The sequence below is a fragment of the Melanostigma gelatinosum genome (assembly GCF_949748355.1).
Source record: "Melanostigma gelatinosum genome assembly, chromosome: 2".
Classification (NCBI taxonomy): domain Eukaryota; kingdom Metazoa; phylum Chordata; class Actinopteri; order Perciformes; family Zoarcidae; genus Melanostigma; species Melanostigma gelatinosum.
The window spans coordinates 12,008,746-12,032,603 of NC_136635.1; the positions used below are offsets into that span (position 1 = coordinate 12,008,746).

The 23,858-nt window shown below is 39.8% G+C and overlaps 1 protein-coding gene across 1 annotated transcript in view; it reads left to right on the top strand.

The window, feature by feature from the left end:
• spon1a (spondin 1a) overlaps positions 1-23,858 on the top strand; it is a 53,314-nt gene that overhangs the window by 5,018 nt on the left and 24,438 nt on the right. The window contains exons 3-6 of the mRNA XM_079295161.1: positions 818-951; positions 8,358-8,431; positions 8,896-9,018; positions 16,189-16,337. Of these exons, the coding sequence (XP_079151287.1) occupies positions 818-951; positions 8,358-8,431; positions 8,896-9,018; positions 16,189-16,337 (480 nt within the window). The remainder of the gene's footprint in view (positions 1-817; positions 952-8,357; positions 8,432-8,895; positions 9,019-16,188; positions 16,338-23,858) is intronic.

Genomic DNA, 23,858 nt, shown 5'->3' on the forward strand with positions numbered 1-23,858 from the left:
TTTCACCAGTATAATTCCCTCAGTATTAATACTTATGCCCACGAGGCTGACATACGATAGGGAAACTGAAAGAAGTGTCACACATTCACGACACTGGATTGATTACTTTGCTGTTTGGTGTCAAATGCCTTAACCAGCTTTGTGTCCTTGTCCTCAACAAACAAACGAAATGGAATGAGGAAGATCAACCGGCCTCTCTGTCTTATTCTGACAAAGTGATTTTACGTTACGATACTTTAAAAAGGACCAGTATCTATACTTCTTGTTAAACGTTATATGTTGTGTCCCGTAGCTCAAGAAAAACCCCGTAAAGATTAGAGAACAACATATATCACTTCTGTTTTATGTGGCAGAACGTTTTTGCTTCTCGCTTCTCTTGTTAATGATATCAAATATTCAACAATCAACAATCATATTGATCATGGGGCCAATAGGAGGAATCCTGAACCTCAACAAATACGCACTCGTGTTTGAACCAGTGCATGTGGGAAGATTCTGTTCATTTCAGCGTATTGCTGCTAAAGTCAGATGTGTTTGTTGTACCAACAACTCATGTTGTGTAATTTGGATTTAATCCCCTGAGGGGGTGTACACATATGAAATGAATGTCAGTTTCAGCTTCTACTTGTATTCATAGGCACTTGAGCTAACAGTAGCAGAGGAAATGAATGTGGAATTGTCCAACGCATAATGTATAAAATCACATGCAGATGTTTCAAGGGCTTTTGATGAAAGACTTGTCTGAGGACATTTTTATTCATCACTAATCTGTGTGTGTGTGTGTGTGTGTGTGTGTGTGTGTGTGCTTGCTTTACAGATAATTGACGAGGAGGAAACACAGTTTATGACCAACTGCCCCCCTGCAGTGACGGAGAGCACTCCGCGCAGACGCACCAGCATCCAGGTGTTTTGGACTGCGCCCCCCAGTGGCTCCGGCTGTGTCGCCATTAAGTACGTATACTGATGCTGAGCCTGATGAGGAGAGGCGAGTCCTCAGCTCAAATGCTTAGAGATACGCTACACACTAATGATGGAGGATTCACTTTCAGCTAAACACGTCCTTGTACTTGGTGAACGGTAATTCATTCTGTTCTATGAGGTCTGGTAATGTAGTGAGTAAGGCTGCCCCTTTCTAAGTTGAAATATCGTCGTTTTTCTCCCTGCATTAATGCTCACGGATCACTGGAGAATATGAGATGGACGTCTCAAGGATAGATTTGATTTGTGGTGCAAAGTAAATCTGTTCTATGACATGCCTTCCCCCAAGCTTAAATACTGAACATCTTGTCAAATTTTCATTTCCCTGGGCTTTATAAACTATTCATTACTTTTAATAATGATATGGCTGATTGTCACCGATCAGTTCTGCTTTTGTGTTTCCTTCGGTCTCGCTTGGAAGGTAAGTAATGTTCACCTGAATCAAGACAGATCATGGTCTAAACTAAATACAATTGTTACTCCAGTACTGTGGGGAAATAATGTGAGTACAGGAGGTGGAAAGATAGGGACTGTGACTCACAAAGCCCTGTGATCAATGCATTATTTAACTGTGTTTGTACCCAGTGGGTTGCTGCCTGGGCTACATCTCTGCTGTTCCTATGTACAAAGGTTACATTTTTTAGTAACGCATGTTTTCATGTGACTGATACAGAATGTGATGAGCTTTGCTTTTCTATGTCTCTGTGCTTTCCATTCCCCGTGTGCTTGTCTTTCTGGAGTATCTTCATGACCTGGCCTCTCAGGCTTTCCTATGTTCTCTCTCACTCCTCGCTGTCTCGTCCTCTTTAAAAAAAACCTGTTGTCCTCTTAGTTTTCATCTTCACTGTGGTGTTTTCTCACAGCAGGTTGTGTCATACGGAGCCTCTGTGCTCTTCATAGAGACCAATGGGATGATGGCAGGATTGTACTTGGATAAGCTCATGGATAGAGCGTAGAGTGACAGAGCGTACAGCCTAGAAAGGAATACTTGAAAGTGCAGAGGTGTGGATGTAGTAATACCAGGGCACAGGCTGTAGGGCAAGGGATAGAGTGAGAAGTTCACAAGAGATGCCTCTGAAAATCATGAACACAGGTTTAAAGTGGATATTTGCTACTGTTCTTCCCCCTAACTGGCACTGATAAAGATGAGAAGGATGTTGTATGCCTTTGTGCTGCAACAGAACACAAGTCTTAAATAAGTCTTATTGATTGAGGAGGTTCAACTCCTGTAACTGACTGATTTTTATATGTAAACATGTTCAAAGGGAGAGACATTCTTGTACAATACGGCTGTGTAGGCTACTATGTATCATACTGCACACAGCAGTAGAGAAACAAGGGAACATAAACAAGAACATACTGTGGAGTCAACACATATACATAGAAAGATACAACATAACGTGAAATGATTGCTCATAGATACGCGTAGAGAGGACATTTTCATTACCACCACATGGCAGAGCAAATGTTTCTTTTTCCAATTTGTATCCCAAGAGAGCTCGGTCAGTCAGCCTGCCTTTAAAATATGGTAATTTAATTAAAAAAACATCTGGCCATAAAATGAGGTGTGTGTGTGTGTGTGTGTGTTTGTGTGTGTTCCATATATGTTTCTGTTAGAAAGCTCCTGTGACTCAAATGTTGTTCCAGAACTGTTTCACCTCTCGAGTGGTTTGTTGCAGTATAATTGACAGTCAGCTGATTTGGATTTTAGATGGAAAGACTGAGCTTGGTGGTTTGGTTTGGTCTATGCTTGGTCTGTGATGATAGGGTCAGGCAAGGAAGCTCATTCAAACTCCTGAACTCAGAGCACAGACTTTGAAAATACTACCATCAAAGAATGACATTCAATCAGGCCAAGGTTTCTGTCACTGCATCCCAGCTGCTGGTCTTTTGTTTTGGTGGGCTGTGTACTCACCCCTGCACCCCTGCACCCAGTGAAAGGGTTGTTTTTCAGTGTGTTGATCCAAATCATTACCTCTGACCATTCGACTTTTTTCCAAATCAAATGTTTAGCTTCATGTCTAATTGGATTAAAAATAATTGGCTTCCATTTTGCTCATCGGGGGCACTTACCGTAATGATAACATCGAACATGACCTGTGGTTGACCGATCAGGAGCTATTCTGTCACAGGGGAATCCTTGTGGCTGAAGCCAGAGTAAGTCACATCAAAATATAGTCCATATATTGCAGACGCCCTTGAAGTTGCTGCAATCTTTTATGTTTCCCTTTGTCTGTAGGAAGCAATACATTTGTCATCCCTCTCTGGCACTGTGCAATGTGGGCGCAGTGCGATATATTCTGATGGGCTGTTTATTCTTTTTAATATTTTCCTCTTTTTCTCTTTTTATTAAGCTCTTAAACTTGCATACATCCATCCCCCCACACACATTAAATCAGTGCACTGTCGGGGTGATTAGGATCGGCGCGGTGGTGTGGATACGGCAAAGTGAGATAGAATTTAAATTGGATGTTAAATAAGCATTACTCCGCTTGATTGTCTGGCCAGCCTGGGAGAGTGGGCAAGCAGTGAGGCAGAGGGTGCTCCTCTCTCTCAGGGAGATATGTGAAATTGGGGTGAGATTGAATTAAAGCGTGAACAATTAGAGATGTGCTGGTTCAGTCACTTACCTTGAATCCTTTCATCCATGTTATTTTTTGAGGCCCTTTTCATACTTGCTTTTGCACACATTATCATAATCACATGTACACCAATATACCCTCGAGGGGAAATTTATATATATTTGTATGAGAGAGAATAATGGTGTGTATCACTGAAATTATAAAGGCAGAGAGAAATGATAAAGTGAGAGAGAATAGCAGTGTGTGTGAATTTGTATAATGTGTGTGAGACGGAGTGAGTGCACTGACGGTGTACTGAAGTATAATATAATCGTATAACTGTGTGAATGTTTCTGTGATTTTCTGTTAGAAGGAATGGCAATGCATGTGGTATGCATTGTTAGTATGTAGGAGAGAGTTACAAAGGTCATTTGACTGAAAAGGAAGGCTGTGTACAGCCTTGAAATCAATACCTGAATCCGATCAGTGGCACTGCTGATGGCGTTGAAAGACTAAATAGAGGAGCATTTACCTGAAGGAGAAGAAGAAACAGTTTACACATACACAACATTTGACTACTGCATTTGACCCATCCCTATATATAGGGAGCAGTGGGCTGCCATTGATTGGCGCCCGGGGAGCAGAGGGGTTCAGTGTGTTGCTCAGGTACACTGCGACACGTCCCAGTCGGGGATTGAACCGTTGACCTTCCGGTTCCCAGACGAACCTCTTAACCCAGGGAGCCACGGAAGATCGTGTGTTTTAAGACAAATTCAAATCCTTACGTTTTGTTAGAATGATACAAATATTTTCTGATTGTTTTTATTTTCATCTTTTGGGTGTGAAAGCCTGTCACGAGATGAAATTTGAATATTTTACCATTTTCGATCAACCATTTTGAGCTGAACTTTTGTCGGACGCTCTGTTTCTATTCTTGTTGCTTGCTTTGAAAGCCTGCAATGGACGAGGGACGGCTGATTCTTGAAGTTGAAATGAGGAGTTATCGAAATGATACCTCCTCATTTCACGACATAAACCTAAATAAGGTGGCAGCTGGCAGGAGGGAGATTGCCAGGAGATCGCCTGAAAGTTTCCTGCTTACTGGCTATATTGTCATTCATGTCATTTCAAGTTAATCTCACAAAAGAAAACATGTTTATTGTTTAAAAAGTAATACGGTGTCCCTCTCCTTGCGGCCGAGTTCTGTGGCATTGTTACAGTTGTTCCTTGTTCAGCCTAACCTTGCATTTCATTTTCAATCGATGAAAGGGACGTCATGTGACAGAAATCATGTGGTGCCTTCAATGTGCATGAGTCAGACAGCCGCTATTGTGCTGCTTTTTTTTCATCAAATCATTTTCATATTACATTTTTTTTTCTCCTATTTGTAATGTATCTTAGACTTAAGAATGTTCGTTGACAGCCTTATAGTATAGTATGACATTAAAAAAGTCAAATTATAGTATGACATTTAAGTGTCAAAAAGGTGGTATTTTACGCCAGTAAGATGAAGATGAAAAAGCTTTAAAAAGTCATATAATATGTTATTGCACTGTCATAAAACTGTCACAGTATTAAATGCCATAAAAATACCATACAAATGTCATATTATAGTATGTGATTAAAATGTACAGTATAGTGTGTCACAACAAATTCATAATAATGTCAGAGTATAGTATGTCATAAAAATGTCACAGTATAGTAGGCCAAAAAAAAAGTTCTTTGCATGCTATAATAATGTTATAAAAAGATCATACAAACAAATATTAAATGCCCAAAAGGGAGTCGGGAGAAATACACACAGTCAAACTCAATATTTATCATATAAACCTTTGTGACTGGCAGCTTGTATATTTTGAATTTTGAATTCCTACCTTGGTAATGAAGTAATATTTTTGCCCTGGGTGTCCACGTTGAAGACAACATCATACTTTATTCCACGGCGGGGACATTTGCAGTGTTACAGCAGCAAAAGGGGTTGGTGCTATCACAACAAGTATCAGTTAAAAAGGACACGATAGGTCAGTAATCAGTAATTAAACAGAATTCACATTATGCCCGTAGGAAATACTAATATTGAACAGTTGAATTTATATTGCACATGAATGAATTGTCAGTTTTGGTTTCATGGGATCTGCTGGAAGCAGTGTTAATGTTACTCTGCCGTCGCCCAATCTCAACTGGGATTGTCAACAGGGATCAGCCCCCCCCCGCGACCCCGAACAGGATAAGCTGTTAAAGATAATTGATGGATGGATGAATCCATCCATTATGCGATCTGCTGGAAGCAGTGTTGATTGTAAAGTGGGAAGGCAGGAGAATGTAAGTAGCCTGTCACTGAAGGAGCTCTTTATATAACCTGCATTACAAATGATGTTAGAATGGGCGAAATGTAAGACACGCTTCTTTGAGTCCATCTACAACGTAATGTCACCATGCCAGCCCCACTTCAGTGACTTACGCATTCGCATCATAATTACGTAACCTAGTGAAGTGAAGTAGGATTCTCTGAGCAGCGCGGTTGTCTTGTCAAAATACTATATTGTAACTTTTCATGACTTTTTTCAACATGCTATACTATGACCTTTAGCGACATACTATACTATGGCTTTTTATTGCTACTGATGTCTTTTTTCAACATATACTTTTTTTTACATATATACTATACGCTGTTGAATCTGGACCCAGACCTAAAACTGATAGATGATTGAGAATTATTAAACGTTGACAGAGCGAGTTTATTTATTTATTTTTCTAGCCTTCATGGGTTCAGCGGTCCAGGGAACACACCAACCAATTACATGCATTGTAAACCATCTCACTACTTGGCCAATCAAATATGTGTATGTCTCAAGTTCAGAGACTGTGGCGATTATTATAAGTGGTGATGTAAAGCGTTACTACGAGGTAAAGCACAAACCCTTTGAACAAACGTACCCACTCACATCCGAAATGAAGTTCATGAATGAACTACATTTAAAGCTGCAGGGCAAAGACAATTCAGTTAAATTCATTTTTCTAAAATGAAGTACTTTATTTTAAGAGTCACATTTTTTAAAAGCTTTCTGTTATGTATTTTATTAATTTAGTATTATTTGACTTGAGATGATAGAAGATTATGTATTTTTCAAAAAAAAGTATTTCAAATAAAAAACATAATCGAAAATGACATCCTATAATATGCTATTAAATATCATTAAAATATCATGGTATAGTCTGAACTAAAACAATGTCTCTGTATGGTATGCCACACAAAATGTCACAGTGTAGTAATCCATTAAAGATTCTTAAAAATGTCATATTACATCATGCCATAAAATATAATTACTTTGCCATTTAAATTGAATGATATAGCACGACAAGATAAAATGTAATAAAAATGTTCTTAGTCTCGTATAATATATCTTAAAATGACATACTCCATAAACATGTCATAGTATATAGTAGGTAAAAAAAAAAACGTCATAAAAATATATCTACTTAAAAACATTACCAAATATACTAATTTCCAAAGCAGTCCTTAACATTTCATAGTATTGTATGTAATTAAAATGTGATAGTTTAGTATGTCATCAAAATGCCATCATATTGTGTGCCATTAAAGTGTGACTGTACAGAGTTACAATAACCCTAACGCTGTAGAATACGAATGTAATAGTAGAGCATGTCATTCAAATTTCAGAGTGCAGTAAGTCCTGAAACTGTGATAAAATAATAAGCCAAAATGTAAAAGTATAGTTTGACAGTACAGTATCATTAAAATATCTTGTAAAAAACATCATAGTATAGTATGCCATCATAATGCCAAAGTATAGTATGTCATTTAAATGTGTCAATAAAACTGGGAATTAAATTATGTGAAGTGCACAGCATTTTTGGGTGACTGAATATCTATTTACCCCATGTCACTGTTTTTCTTGCTGTCAGGGACGAATCAGCTCAGCTCAATAGAACACAACACAGCTCAGTAGAGTGTGATACTAAATGGTATCCTAACAGTCCAGCTGGACTCGGCCCACCTGGACCACATCCATCCAGCACATCATTGTTGGGTTTTATCCCCATGGACACCAGGCTGGTGTTTGTGAGGAAGTTAGGTGCCTGGAGGCTCGTTTTCTCTTTCAGTCTTCTGGACTGCTGAAAAGGTTTATCTATGGCTGATTTACATGTCAAGGCCCCTCTCAGACCTGTGTTCCCTACCACCCGGTGGAACAAGCCTCTCAAGACAGCTCAATCTAGAGAAGCTCCCCTCTGCCAGGCCTCTAATTTTCGTATCTTATCGACACAGTGAGTCAGTGAGTAGCCTACTAGGAAGTGAGTAGCCTACTAGGAAGTTTGTCTTTCTTCTTCTTTCTGTGAATTGTATTTATAGTGCCGTAGAAACGCTTAATGCAGCCATTACTTTGTTAGTTGCCGTCTTTCTCTTTCAGTTTTTCTTCAGCCTTTCAATTTCTTAATGCTGATGCATGCTTTTGTGGTATTTGTGTGAGACATTGAATTCCTCCATCTGAAAGACAGCTTGATTTTGCAATTATCCTGTTGGCTCTGATACCTGCTTTTAGAAGTCTGCTGAAAAAAACAGGAAGATGATTATGAATAACTCTGCACCTGTTCCATCTGAGACCATCCTCCGTTCAGACTTTATCTCATCTTGAAAACCAAGATTTTCCACATTTCCTGCTTCCTTTTGGCTTCTCTTTAATTAATTTAAAAACTTCACTTTTCCCCGTACTTTTGCCACTTATGCTTGCACTTGGTGCTGGTCCCAACAAACTTCACTCCTCACTGCCTCCATCTCTTTTTGTTCGCTTTGTGCAGGGCAAGCATTGTGCAGAAGAGGATAATCTATTTCCAGGATGAAGGCTTACTCACCAAGCGAATGTGTGAGAAAGGTAGGCTTCTTTTATTCACATTGAATAAATCATTTACCATGCATGTCTATACCTTCAATCTCCCTGCCATTACTCTGTTTCCACCCTGCTTACAGTCTCTTTTTTGTCTGTCTTCTTTACTCTATTTTCTTTCATTCTTGATTTTGATGCAGGGACAGTCCTCTCTGCTGGTATGCTCTGCCATGTGACTGATTATAAATGAGTGTGATGCCCTGACTGTGCATACTATTGGATGTCACACTGTGCAACAAATCAAAGGAGCCATCCTATATCCTCCCCTTTTCTCATGCCCTTTCTCTCTTCCTCCCTTCTGCTCCCCATGTTCTTAAACCACCCAGCCCCTGTTATGATGAGCACCACTCTCATCTGCTCCTTATACTAACGAGCAATCTCTCTACACCTATCTCATGCTCTTCTGTATTTCTCTCTCTTGATCTTTCACTTTCCCCCTCATTACTGTACAGAATCCCTGTATGGAGACGGTACAGATAAACCTCTGAACAACTGTTGTGCCTGTGGAACAGCAAAGTACAGAGTCACCTTCTATGGGAACTGGTCAGAGAAGATTCATCCCAAAGACTATCCACGTAAGCACAAACTCATCTGCTCTGTCATGCGATCTCAGCTCCATAACACATTTAAAGTGTGCTGATATTCTATTCTTTTCCCATGAGAAGCCTTAAACCAGCAGTTAATTAATGATGCTAGTAAGTATTCCCAATGTTGCCAAAGGCTGTTATAGTGTGTTCCATAGACTGCATGCCATACACCGTTATTGTTTTGCACTATTTGCAAAATGCACTATTTGCTCCTGTGAGAGTAACTTTTGTATAGTGACGTGTGTGGTTAACTCTCTCTCTTTGGTTGAGTGTGATGTGTGTCTAACCTTGAGCCACACCATCAGGATGTGAATGGACTTAAGGATTACAATGGCTTTCTTGTCTCAGTCAGGCTCTCGCCGGGCTGATCAATGTACTGATTAGAGTGGAATAAGATAAACCCTGAGATCGAAATGAGCCTTAATTTACTGTCTTATGGTGGGAGTAGTTGGTGTGTGGCTCACTCTCCTATACTGATTCGCAAACATACCTTAAAGATAGGGCAAGCTGAGTAGTGTCTGTTTCATCCTCACTCATAACGTGTTACAGTTGGATTTCTCCTTGCACAAAGTCATATCCTAGGTAACCAGTTATTATAATACAGTGCATATTTTGTGCTGGACAATAGTATTCACTTGATACAATACTGTAATTGCATGATGATCTGTCCTCTGAGTTCTGATGATACTTTCAATTGAAAAAAATAATATCTATAAGTAAACTTGCTCTAACTTTTCCTCTCTGGTCCAAGTAGTACTCAGGCATTTTTTGCTACCTGAGATATGCTACTAATTTCCGATGTCGTCATTCTATTTTTAGCACATGCCCTTGAAGTCCAGGAGCCTTTGACCATTACGGTGACACACATTCCAGACCTAGAATTTGCTGTAAAACAGGCCACCGAGACTTTATTTTTACTGCCGACATGATAACCTTGACAGTTCTATTTTCTTTCTCCCTTTTGTCCCCATTGTAAGTCATGCAGCAATGCATGCCTATTCAACCCAAGCGCCAGCAGCTCGCTTGGACATAGGGAGTATATCGAGATGGAGAATGGCCTGGTTGTCAACAAAGATTTTTCATGGGATTAGTGGGAGATAGAGAGAGAAAAAGGGAGTGGTGGAGAGAAGAGGAGTTTAACATTCATTCATTGATTAAATAAAGTACCCTATCATAGGAAAATCCCTCTTACACAAGGGAAGCAATATATTCAAGTTCAACCTGAAGAAATATAGACCAAAACAACAGCTACCTTCTATCTCCTGTATACTTAGCCCAACACCTTCTTCTTCCCCTTGACAGAGTATAAAGTGGTTTCATATGATCGCATATGAGGCATATGATGTATTCACAAACACAAGGAGAAAGCTCTTCAACCCCAAACTTCAAAACATCCACATCGCCGTCTAATTGATCAAATTCATGTGCATGATCACCAGTGGCGGCTGGTGGAAAATGTTCTAGGTAGGGCCATCTTATCAATTTCAGCAAACATCCCAGTATGATTTAATGCAAAAAAAATGTAAGTATCAAACACGCATTATTACTTGGCAGTTAAATATTTAACATGTATTCCAACACGAAAACAATCAGTAAATAACACTTATATAATATAATATAACGTGTTGATTTATTGAGATGCCCCTATGGACCTTGTTATAGGAGGTAAAGATCAGGAGAAGTAAACATGAAGTGTAATTATGAATACTGATGTTAAATTAAGCTATGATGAGTTCTCACTGTTAATTTAACATCTCTATACATGTTGATGCCTCCATGACCAAGTTAATCAGATGAGACTGAGGACAGCTATGTAGAAGAAAAGATGTTCACTTTGCATAATATGTAGCTTGACAGAGTTCTCATGTGTGTCCTGGTGTTCTCATGTTTCCTTACCTCCTCATCCCTCACTCCTGTAACTGTCCGTGCTGGATCCGTCCCCGTTGTTTTAAAAAGCTAAATAAATGATAAGCATGACGTCATCCAGCTAGCCAAACCTGTCTGGTGTACAGCTAGTACAGAAGCTTCGCATGTACTGCTTCCCTTTCCCGCGAGTCTGCTGTCTGATTGTGAGGTCAGGCTGATCTGATATCAGCTCTTTGGCTGCAGAATCTCCGCCAAAGGTCTCCTCTCAAACGGGGGTTGGAGGAGGAGTGCTCGCGCTGGCTCGGGCGCCTGTAGAGACTTCTCCTGACGAGAACACGGAGCGAGGGGCCTGATCGTTCTGGCCCCAAGCTGAATCTATTTGAGGGCGCTGATTGACTAAATTGTATGTCACTCATTTATATATTGAATCAGCAATTGGCTAAACTGCTTCATAGACCCGCCTCTTTTGGGCCAAAACGATCAGGCCCCCCAAGCTGCGCGTTCTCAGAGTGTCATGCACACAGACAGAGAGCACGAGCAGAGAGCACACAGGCGGAGAGGACGAGCAGGAAAAGCATATATTTTGCTCAGATATCATATTTTACACACATTACTGGGCAAAACACAAATATTGACAATTTGTATAATTTATGATTATAATTATTATTATTTTTTGTTTGTTGTGTGGCTCATGGTGGGGCCGTGCCCCATGGCCCTCTATTGACCAGCCGCCACTGATGATCACCTATAAATAAACAACATAACAACACAATAAGCAGCGATGTATTTTCTAGCATTACTACAACTTTGCATCTTCTGTGTAGGACAGCATGTCCAAAGTCTGTCAGTTTACAGACATCTGGCAATGCACAGAACGTTAGTTGATTGGCAACAGGTATGTCCAGTGTAATCCTTCATTACGTGGACAACATTGAAGTCAAATGTCTGATGCTGGAAAGCACAGTTTACCTCTGTCTGCACAAAACTCGTGTTGACCTTTTCCCAGGTGCATCACTATATAATTCAGTGGCGGGCCGTGTATTTTATACCTGGGCCTTCAGTGGCCCACCGCTGATATCATCAGGGGTCTGTTGAATGTCTCTTTCTGTTTGGTCTGCCAGTATTGTTCTTAGGTCCAGCAATGAACCATGTATCAGAGAGTCCTATTAACATGTAGAGACGGGTCAAAGGGCTCAGTTATAGCCTTATGAGGCTCCATATTCTCAACACAGGACTTTCAAATTGTGGCAGGTTTTTAAAGACACTTTGCAGCTCAGCACATCATGACACTGCTCTATTTCTCTGCCTTGTGTCTGACGAAAAACATTTCCACAAATTGAAGATGGTCACCAGCTTCAGTACTGGCACTACTGCCTACTAAAACTGTATTAAAAAGGATAAATGACACCCACCTTTGAAGTAAACTAATACTGCCTCAACCTAAGGCAAAATAACCCGATGATGGATATAGAACCGCGAACCAAAGCCATTACGTTAAAGCTATTTGGTTATTGGTGATGACTCCCTGCATGCCAGGGTCAGACATTTATGAAAGCTTGGGGGACAAATAGCCTTACAATTTCATAAAGAACCTTCAACAATTAGATAAAACAACTAATGCAATTAAATTATCTTTACAGTCAAGACAAATATGGATGATTGGAAAAAAAACTGCATTTGTAATCCACTATTTTATAACATTGCTTCCATACTTACAAAGACTAAGAGGCCTTTAAAGATCAAATGAAGGACAAAGAAATGCCCTAAAATATTACATTTTTGTCCTGTAGCAACATGCAAGGCACCAACCATCTCCAGTTTTGCAAACTGTAACAGAGTATAAACAGTCACCACTAAACTCCCTTCAGCTGACCACTTTTCAGGTTGGAGCTCTCAAGGTGTTTCCACAAACAATAACAACATTAGCAGCAATAAGAAAAGGGCACCTTTCCCTGTTAAAAACACATCCAGATCAGACACTAAAAGATGCTACTGACTTTGCTTGTCCTGGTTCCTCAGGCAGGTCATTTCAAGCCATGGTCATCATTAGTCCTTCACCGGGACACCAGAAGAGATTGAAGACTCTGTGCAAGCTTTGCTTTTTCATTTAGTAGTTAATATAGCTTAAAGTTGTGTAGAGTCCAATTAAATCAACCAAGTCAGTATTCAAATGCCACTCATTACTGGTCAACACTGCACCAGTTACTCAACATTAATGTTGAGCATACTACTGATACTTGGCAATGGACCTTTGGAATTAACACTATTAGATTTAAAATATGTTAGTGTAAGCATCCCACCACCTATGTGCAATAATCACTCCAACAAATACTGCAATCAAAAAATATATATTTATTTGGAACTGGAACAGTGGCTGGAACTTTATATACTGTTCTTCACACTTCTTGTGCAGAATGGTCCCGTTACGCAAGCTTCCTGGTTATGGCATACATTATCAAGTTTTACTGAACATTCATCAAATACAGGTGCATCTTTGAATAGCTTGCCATGTTATGTGTGTGACTTTTACGAGACAGGGGTCCCAACATTCTACCCATCGCTAACTATGTGATGTTAAGCCCACATATTGTATTTTCTCTCTTGAGACCTGCAAAATGTGTTGGTCAGGGTCTACTAATCTGGACACTAGTCGTGTGACAGCTGATGCTATCATTCTCCTGGGATACAATCATAAACCAATTATCCACATCTCAGTAAAATACAATTTTGCAGAAGTAAAAAGCCATAAAAAATAAATGTCTTATTTGAAAGGTCCCACAATAACATCAGCAATGCCTGCAACGCCCTATAAAAAACTGTTTATGTTTTCATAATTTGCCATTACAGGGATACTGCAAACACAGAGATTTGATTATTACAGTGATTATTCTTGTTTAGACTTAGACTAGGAATCAGCCGAAGGCAGTAAGGGTGACTTACAGAACAGCAGAGTAAGGGATGTATTAAGTGCATAAAGATGAGAGGTAGACCTATGACCTATCAGAGTGAACATCACCGTGACTGAATAAGTGTTCATTCAAATGGTGAAGTTGGTCATGTAAAGACAACAACAATAATCATTCAGTTTAGTGAGTAGTTGTCAAAAGCAACTGAAGTTTATGTCTTCAAAACTATGGATGGAGGACAAAAGGACAAAAACAAATATTTATGTTGATCCGGACATCATCATTTCCTCTAAGGGTGATGTAGGTGGATGTAATTTCAGGCCATGTATATCACATGTGTCAAACTCACCTTGGGGATACTTTTATTTTCAAGTCTAACTTTTAATTATTTTTCCAAAAATAAAATTGAAAAATTGAAAAAAAAAAAAAAAGAATTTGCTGCCGAATTCACGGGCCACATAAAATGACGTGGCGGGCCGGATTCGTAATCCGGCCCGCCACGTCATTTTATGTGGCCCGTGAATTCGGCAGCAAATTCTTTTTTTTTTTTTTTCAATTTTTCAATTTTATTTTTGGAAAAATAATTAAAAGTTAGACTTGAAAATAAAAGTATCCCCAAGGTCGAAATTATGAGATAGAAAGTTGAAATTATGAGATAGCATGTTGTCTGTGTACCGACATTAAAACTATCACAACAGGTGGACAGGAGAGGCAACAGCCCGAAAAGCAGTTTTCCAACGATTGAAAAAGATCGACAAATAATCCCAAAATGTCCACGAAGAGAAAAATTGATGCAGAGGGAAGAAAATGTAATGAAAGATGGGAAAGTGAATACATGTTTGTGCTTCAAGGAGAACAACGGGTCTGTCTTCTGTGTTATGAGGCGTGTCGGTGATGAAGGATAAAATTCACGACGTCTGCATTTTGACACCAAACACGGAGCTAAATTTAGCCTCCAAGAAAAATACCAAATTGTCCAAGAATTAAAAGGCAGACTGCAATCACAGCAGAATATATTTACACAGCTACAGCCCAGTGCATGCTGAAGGTATGTGAGCAGAGCTCCGACCAGATACAGACTTTTACAAATGTCAGTTTGTGAAGAAACACCATCGCAGACCGAGTTCATGAACTAGCAGCAATCTAACAACACAGCAGCTAAGAGACGAGCAGGTACTTGTGTTTTTAATGAACTGTTGATGAAAGCACAGACAACACGGATACATCATCTATCCATGTTTATCAGACCTGACTCTCAGTGAGGAGCTCTTGGATGTAGCTGCCATGCACAGGACGACGACAGGGAGGAACATTAGTGATGCAGAGAGGTGACACAAACAGCTTTGATATTTGTCTTTGTTATTTTCTTTAATAGTTTGATCTTTGATAGAGTCATGTGGGTTTCTTAACCCTCAATTAAAATGATTTATGTTATAATAACAGAAATGTGTTTAAATATCATTTTTCATTTATATAACTGCATGTACAATATTTGTACACTTGAATAAACAATAATCAAATGCAGAGAGAGTTATTTAACAATATGTTAGGAGAAGTTAGTTGTACAGACTTACAGTTACAACCGGCCCTTTGAGGGCGACCGTGATGCTGATGTGGCCCAGAGTGGAAATGAGTTTGACACCCCTGATGTATATAATAACATACTAGGAAGTACTTGTATGACAGTAAGAGGGTAATGATGGATTATGAGACAACCAGTTTCTGTGCTGTAGAGGTAGACGTATCAGACCACTGATGGCCCACAGTGAAATAGTAAGGATACCCCAAAATGACCAGTAAACCTCAACACTAGATGAAAAGCTGTATTCAATGCCTTACTATGCCTTACACAACAATAGTGGAGGTTACGGCAGGGCTTTAGCTTCCTCCATCTTCAATTGTATACGGCTCAAGTGGCTTTAGCCTGTGATGTCACCTCTGATGGATCATCATATATACTACCACTGCTGCATTTTCTCTATGCTTAAAGATATAGGGCAGAAAAAAAAGTTCCACTTTTCCTTTTTCCCATGTTACTTGGGCCCATACACCTTTGCCCTGAGTGAGAGAGAAAGATGCAAGGGAAGGATTATGAGCTAGCATAAAACTCAAGTAATACATTGTAGGTGGTTTGCAGGAAACAAGGATTCAGTTTTAGACTGAAACAAATCCATTTGTCAATATATATGATGTGCCAAACAAGATGTTTGGCCTGTCAATCAACAGTCCAATGTACCAATCAACTGATGGGTCATTATTGTCATTTCTAGAGCTGTGCCTCTACAAGTGACAAAACTGATCTGCTAATTGAATGATTAAGATATACCTTTTGGAAACAGGCTGGGATGTCCAACTGATGAGATGCTTTTTTGTCTTGTTCCACCAGGTCGTGCCAATCACTGGTCAGCCATTATTGGGGCCTCCCACTCTGATAACTATGTGGTGTGGGAATATGGTGGCTTTTCTAGCGATGGAGTTAAACAGGTAGCCGAGCTGGGTTCCCCTGTCAAAATGGAGGAGGAGATCAGACAGAAGGTAAGATTCTCTGATGATGAATGATGCGCCGTAGATGTTGTGTATGAAGAACAATGGAAAAAGAGCCACAAAAAACAATGATGCACACTCTCCATTTTTGCAAGATATACAGTCAAGGTATTTAACAAAAGGATGAGTTCATTCTTTTGTTCTTTCTGGGAATATGTTGCTTTTTCCAAAACGAGTAAGAGGTCAGTTTCACAACACTGCAGGGCCGTCAGAGAATGTTCTCGGGTGTGCACACCTGACTTCAGCATAGAATGAATTGCTTTGACATTGTTGTCCAGATTGATTCGTGCTTTCAAGCATCTACGCTATTCTTAGCCTGACTCTACCGCTACTATGTACTGTGTACACAACCAATACACAGGATCTGGGGGAAGGGTACTGCTGTCGGACCTAGTTTGGATGTTGAAAGATGAAGTTAGAAAGAAATATCACTTCCTGGTGTGTCATGAAATGAGGCCAATAATACATTCCTACAAAAGGCTCAGCATTCAATTCTTCATATATCAGTTCATCTTTGATCAGACTGTGGGGCTTGACATGACCCTCATAATGCTCACAGGTTGGTGCTTTGGAGACAGCATCCACAGGAAGTAGCTTATAGTTACGTCATTAACTCAGTGTTAATTAGTAATCCATTTCAACATCTCCCCTGTTGTGCGCAAGGGAAATCTTTCTCTACTTTCACTTTCGAACAGTCTTTCACAGCTTTTACATATTAAGTTGTAATTCTTATATATTTCTTGGACTCCACTCCTAGGTTCTGTCTCCCTCCTAGGCCTTTCTTCTTGTTATTATTTCCACAAACAGCATGGTATATCTTTATTCTTTCCTTCATCTCCATGGCTTTCTCTCTCACTCTTGGAATAACCGTGCTGGCAGAGCAGATGGTCCTGCAGAGTGCATATTGCTGGCTAACAATGAAGACCTGGTGTCACAGCAGATAATGAGTGCATACTGTGAGCAATGGTGTGTCTGTGTCATTGCTGCCTTCCCATGGCTAATACAACACACTTTTTTTGTATTATTCTCATCTGTCAGTCTGGATCATGAGAAGCATTTCCTCTAAGCTTAGAGGGGAGAGTGAAGCGGCACTAGATTTGATTGACCAGTTCAATAAGTGTAATGAAAAGAATACATTCTATTAGTTATTTGTGACTGAATGTTGTTGGGTTTGCTGTTAATTGCGATTATTTCTGGAGCACATGAAGAATGAGAATATACCCACACAATCAATCATACATGCCCACCCAGTGATCAGTGACATAAATCAAGTAGGGACAAGCCTCAGCTTTCTATAGGTGCGTCGAGGGTTATGTACAGTACATACAACAGTTTGATTGTACAGTATGACAGCAGATATAGTGAAGTGATTAACCAGAACAAAATGAGGCATTTTCCTCACCACCAGCGACAATATCATCTCCAGGTGTTGCATGGCTCAAGCTGTGGTTGTCCAAAATAATTGCTAAAATTGTGACTGGCTGACATATGAATGGAGGGTGATGATTATGTCGGCGATCAATAAAACCCTTGATTAGGCTGATACTAGCAAGCTGCATGCTATTCTTCACTTCCTGAAAAAAACTATTTGAAATCAGCCTTTTTCAGTACATGGCTTAAGTAGTGCCATTCATGTGTGTTTGTTAGTGGACATATGGTCTTACTGTAAATCGGTGATTGCACTGAGCTTTTATCATGTGTTTTTGTCTCACATGACATTTGGGTTCTCGTGATTGATGTTCACACCTGCTTTGATACTTGGAAGCTAAAACATCTTTTGGTTCCCTTGACAACTGCTGCACACGTTCATTGTATTCACCAATACAACTTACACATAGTCTGGCATTGCCCTTGAGGTGAGGAGGCTGGTTGAAGGAGGCTCACTCTTTTGAGCCATGCAGTGTTGTGTAAACGCTGACACAAACACAAAGCTGATTGTCTTTTGTGTCAGGTGGGGCGTCAGGGGGAACATCAAGCTCTGAATGCAACATTGATATTCATAGCCAGGCTCCACTCCAGCCAAGGGGTGCACTGATCAGAATCTTCATACAAAGTTTCATTTGCAGAGCCGATCAGGCATGCAGACCGTGCAACCATATATACATACGCACATACACAGAGCCATTTTTTTTATCTTGCTCATGTCAATTCAGTGTGATGACTTTATTTTCTTTCTGAGTTCGTCACCCTTTCAGAGTTTGGACAAGAGTGTGCTGCACCATCTGTCTTGCTGTTACTGCTCATCAGATGGGTTGTGCTTATTCCTGTCATCTGGGAATAGATGCATCTTTAGAATTAGAGCTTTATTAAACTGCTAAACTACATTTGGAAGTGATCGTACTTTGTTCTAAGAATTTCCATTTCAAAAGATAGTTTGTATATTTAAAGGATGTGAAATACACATTTAATTTGTCCATCCCATACAGGCATGCTGCTTTGCCCGGTCATCTCAGTCCTCACTATGTGAATGGTAATAAACCTGATCAAGCCTGATCAAAAACAGCCTCCACCCACACAGTCTCAGCCCCTCTGCATTGCACATAAGCAATCATGACAGCATGCCACTCATCCGATTGAAAATGCCTGAGATTATAAGTGAGACCATTACTGCCCTTTTAAGACTATATATATTGAAATGAACAGCCTAAATTTACAATGCAGTGGACTAGAAGGCGTTTTGTTTTGATTCATGATACCTTTCCACCAGAGATGGTAGGGGACATGTTACAGTTGGTAAGTTACAGAATGTAATGGGGGATGGTGAATGGTATACGGACTTGCATTTATACTTCTTTCTAGTCTTCCGACCACTCAAAGCCCTTGACACTACAGTTCAACATTCACACACACATTCATACACTGATGGCACAGCCTTAAGGAGCAATTTGGGGCCTCGGAATCTTACCCAAGAACACTTCAACATGCGATCTGAAGGAGCTGGTGATCGAACTGCAGATCCTGACGCGCTATAGCTCCTGAGCCTCAATAACTCCCAGATCTTTTCAAACAGATGTGTAATACTGTTCCATTTGCCAAGTACAAATGCTCTTATCAGAGCACTTGGCAGCACAGGGACGCAGTCTGGGTCTGTTGTTGTCCCTCCTTTCATGTCTGAGGTGATTTGTATATGCATTCAGTCATTACAGAAGCTCAGTGTGTCACTAATGAGAAGTTTAATGAGACTCTCTCCATGGTCCAACGACCAGGGCAGAGCCTCAGACGGATTATGAAATCCCCTATTTCCTCTCGCAGCATGGGGCGTTTTTCATTATTGCACAGTACGGATGCTAACGGAATCCTCTATTATCCTGAGCTCCACAGCTGCACCACAGAGCAGCGACAAAGCAAATCAGGCAAAAAGAGACATTACAGATTAATGACAGGAAATACAGATCTGTGTCACTTGATACAGCCGTGGTCCTTATTATATTGTCTGGCATCCTTTATTTCTTTTCTATAGATCATTGAAGTGACTCCTGGAATGCCACTTGATTCGTTTTTGAATCTAAGAAGTCAATAAAGGATATTTCTGCACAGAATTCATATAAAGTTTTTATAATGGTAACTCCATTGGCTACGTACCACGGTCAAATTGGCAGGTTGATGAAAAATATTTAACAGTCTGCAAGGAGCTTTATGACTTTATGACATTTAGTTTACATGATGAGCAAAATAACAAAAGGTATTATGCAAGAAAATATCAGCTATTTGTTCATCTTTGTCACTCTGCTCCTCTTTCTGTGCACTTTACAAGGGTTCAAATGATAATCTCACAGTTCAGTTGTGTGAGAACAGTAAGGTCTGCCATCTGTAAGTGGAAGGCCTGCAGTCGGGTGCGTGGGTAGAGAATAATAGATGTACAGGTTCTTTGGGGTCCATGACTCTCACTGAATAAGCAGGTGTGTTTCTCTTTGTGTACAGAGAATTACTTCACAACAGTGTTTCAAAGCACACAAATCTGCATTCCCCATGTGTCTTCTTTTGGCACACAATTTAATGACCTCTTGTATTCGGGTTCACCGGTCATACATCTTATCAGAGTTTTTGATGTCGGGAGAAATTATGAAAGTATTTAGTAGATGCTCAGGGAGAAGAGCTGTACGGTCTACTCTTTGATCTTTATTTCATCTAATCAATCTACTGTTACTGTCTGCTCATTCCTTTTTCTGTTATTTCTGTCAGAGGAATGTATCCCAGATAACTTTCAGATCATTTTATATTAACTGGGTTTCATTTCAGTCATTGTTTAACAAAACATCTTGGAAAGAAAGCTGTTATGTTATTGCTTTAAAGTGTATTCATGTGGTGCACAAACAAATTTCACTCAATTCATTGAAATCATTCCAAAATTGAGAAAAACTCTCTACTGACTAAATAACAATGACAGTGAAATATATTCTGTACACACTAAAAGTGAATGCTAAGACAAAAGCATCAAAATAAATCGGCAACCTACACCGACATGAAATCACTTATAGACGAATTGAACATCAATCAGCCTAAGGCTCAGCACTACAAGTAGACCTCAGGTGAGCTCACCTCTTTAGTGCGATCTTTGCAAACACGGAGGCAGTGAGAGCGAGAGGAAGAGGACGTGAGAGGGGAGGATGAGGACGAGAACAAGGAAGGGGACCAGGGATTACCTTGGGATTACCTTGTTTATGTGGCTTATGATGTGGCTAACCTTACAGAATGCTGGATCCAAAACCATCCACCTTCCCATACAATACTATTTTTTGGTTTACCATTGCATTGTGTGTTACAGTAACAAAGTGTTTTGATTACTGTACTGTAATTGTACTTTTCTTTGTGCTTTTGTTGTTGTCGTAAAAACCTGCAATGCCAAAGAAAATCTGCTTTATACACATTTTTACAGAAACCTGTATTATACAATTAAAAAGAGAATTAAGGTGCTCAAGACAGCAGTGTTTTGTATGAAGTATATATCGAGTAATGATCAAATGGTGCATGTTTGTATTATTTTGTTGCAGAAATGCCATTTTGAAAGAGTAATGTTTGGTGTTGATTGCAAAGTTTCATTATGACATAGAAGTGAGATGTTCATCTCCAAGTGTTGTGTCTTATTCAACTTTTGTGGAGAGTTTTGACACAGTGAGTCAAATTCTGCAACTTGCTGCTTGTAAGCAATTGTGTCTAAGCAAACGGTAAAAAAAAAAATATAAGAGCTGACATTTTGATAATGAGCCACTGAGAATTCTTTCTTCTTTCTGCACATGCCTCCTGTGGCACGGAGACCTGCATAAGGCAAACAGATTAGAGAAGCCTGGATGATTTAGGTTCAGTTATTTTCTCGCATCATTAAGTTTTGTAACGTCTTTTTGTCTCTCACCAAACAAAAGGAGATGAAACAGCTCTTTACCGTGATGTCATTCAGAATTGGTCTTTCAACCCCCACATTTCATTCATTTCCTGGCCTACTAACGATCTTGTGCCTGGGTTTACTGTATAAGAGAATGTGTGGGGGTCCATGCATGTATGATACATCAATGAATGTTTTTCTTTTATCTTCCATGAAAGGGTCTAGTTCATGATTACTCATTCAGAAAATATTGGTATGACAGTTGTATTTGAGATGACTATGACACTTGAACACAGCAACTGTGCTGTGTTCAAGTGTGCTTCATACAAGGGGTTTGTTGAAAGGTGTCAAGCTGTGTCGGGGGTTTAAATGCTTTTTGAATTCACAGTAGTTCAGATTATTTCCTCTCTAGTGCCTCTGCGCTAAATCCTCTCTCAGCCATGCTATGATAAAATGGAGAAGGTAAACCTGTGTACTTAATCTTTGCCAGAGGTGAAATTATCTTTCAATTTCAATGTGGATTAAGTGATGTAAAACATGCAAAATTGCTAACATATATTAGATACTTCACGAACAGTAAGTGAATACTGTATGTTGATTTTTGAAATGTTTTTGCTGAGTTATATTTTCTCTTTCAAAATTTAAAAATTCTGATGATATATGTCTTTAAATATTTCGATGATTGTGTGAAATGGATGCAAAATGCTAGCCCTCTGGACAAAGCAGAGAGGAAGAAGATTTGAACATGATAAGTCACACATAAGCTACAGGCTCTTTTTCTACCTTCCTTTGTTTCTGTTATTGCCATACCCTCGTATTCCTTCTGTATCTCACTTTGCGTATGCTGCGGCACAATGTCAGGTTTGCCACAGTTTGATACCAATTACCTATAAAGGGGCCTCCCAGAGGGTGAAGTCTTGACCCCACCTCTTTGTCCAACCTTGCCAAGCTACGGTACACCATGCCAAACCACAGTGGGTGGAAGAGCATGCAGAAATTCCCTAGCTCTTCGCTATCAACCTCCCATGGTCACTTCGCCCTATCGCTACACCACTCCTCTGTTTGCTTCACATTTGTTTTCTGGGTGTCCTCTTAGATGTCTTTAAAAATGAAGCAACTACCCACATTTAGTAGAGACCCATTTTTTAATTTCAGCTGGCAGTTTTCCCTTGGCCTGTCAGGTCAGCTTTATCAGCCAGGCAGATATGTTTGGGAAAATAAAGCTCTCAAAAACCCTAATGCCTGCCTTGGTTCCCAGGACTGTTGTTATGATTGCCGAAATTGAGCAGTACAGCCGGAGACAAGCGCATTTTGAAAGGCAGTGGTGTAGTGTTGGACAATAGCTTTGTGTATGTGCATGTGTGTGTCTCAGTGTGCATATGCACATAGTTTGGTTATATACATATGGTCTTTAGTTTTCCCACAATGAAGAAGTCAAAGTAACGTGTTACTGTATCATAAGGTTATAATAGTTTTCCTATACAGGTATTAAATGTAAGTATACGTTTGAGGTGTGGGTATAGCCCTTAATGTCGACTTGACTGGTCCTTAGTGCAGCTGGGCTACATACACAGGGATAGAAGCTGGATTAGTCTGTAATGTTAGACATCTTAGCCGGAGGCAGCTTTGACAAAGCTCCCCTTGTGTCCAGAGAACTAAGAGGAATACGAGAGTAGTAACAAGCAAAGGAGATTGGACAGGACATTGCTCCAGACACTCCTTAGTGCATCATCATTCAAGGATTAAACGTCTGCCTTGTTTATCTTATTTGGCTGTCCCAGGAGTTTTCTCTCAATAGTTGTCAGTTCCTGGGAGTGTGAGATGACACAGTTAATTCAGGGAAATTCTAATTTAAATTCATGCTAAACATTGGGCTGTTTTGAGTTGGCTTTGTGTTTTTTGTCTATAATTCCATCTTTTATCAGTCATTAATCAAGTCTATTAATGCACCTCTTGTGGTGTTTCACGTGTTAATCCTTTTTGTTTTGTTTTATTTATTTGTAAATTGAACTGCGATGTCATACTTGATGTGTGACTGCCTGTTTGTGTGTATGTGATGTTGGTGCCCAAACTGCTACAGTTTGCGAACACACAAAAGTAAGTGAAGAAGTTGTGAACAGGGGTTTGAAAAGGGTTCTAGTGGAGCAGATGTGAAACTACCTGAGCGGTTCACACGGTGTTAAAGAGACATA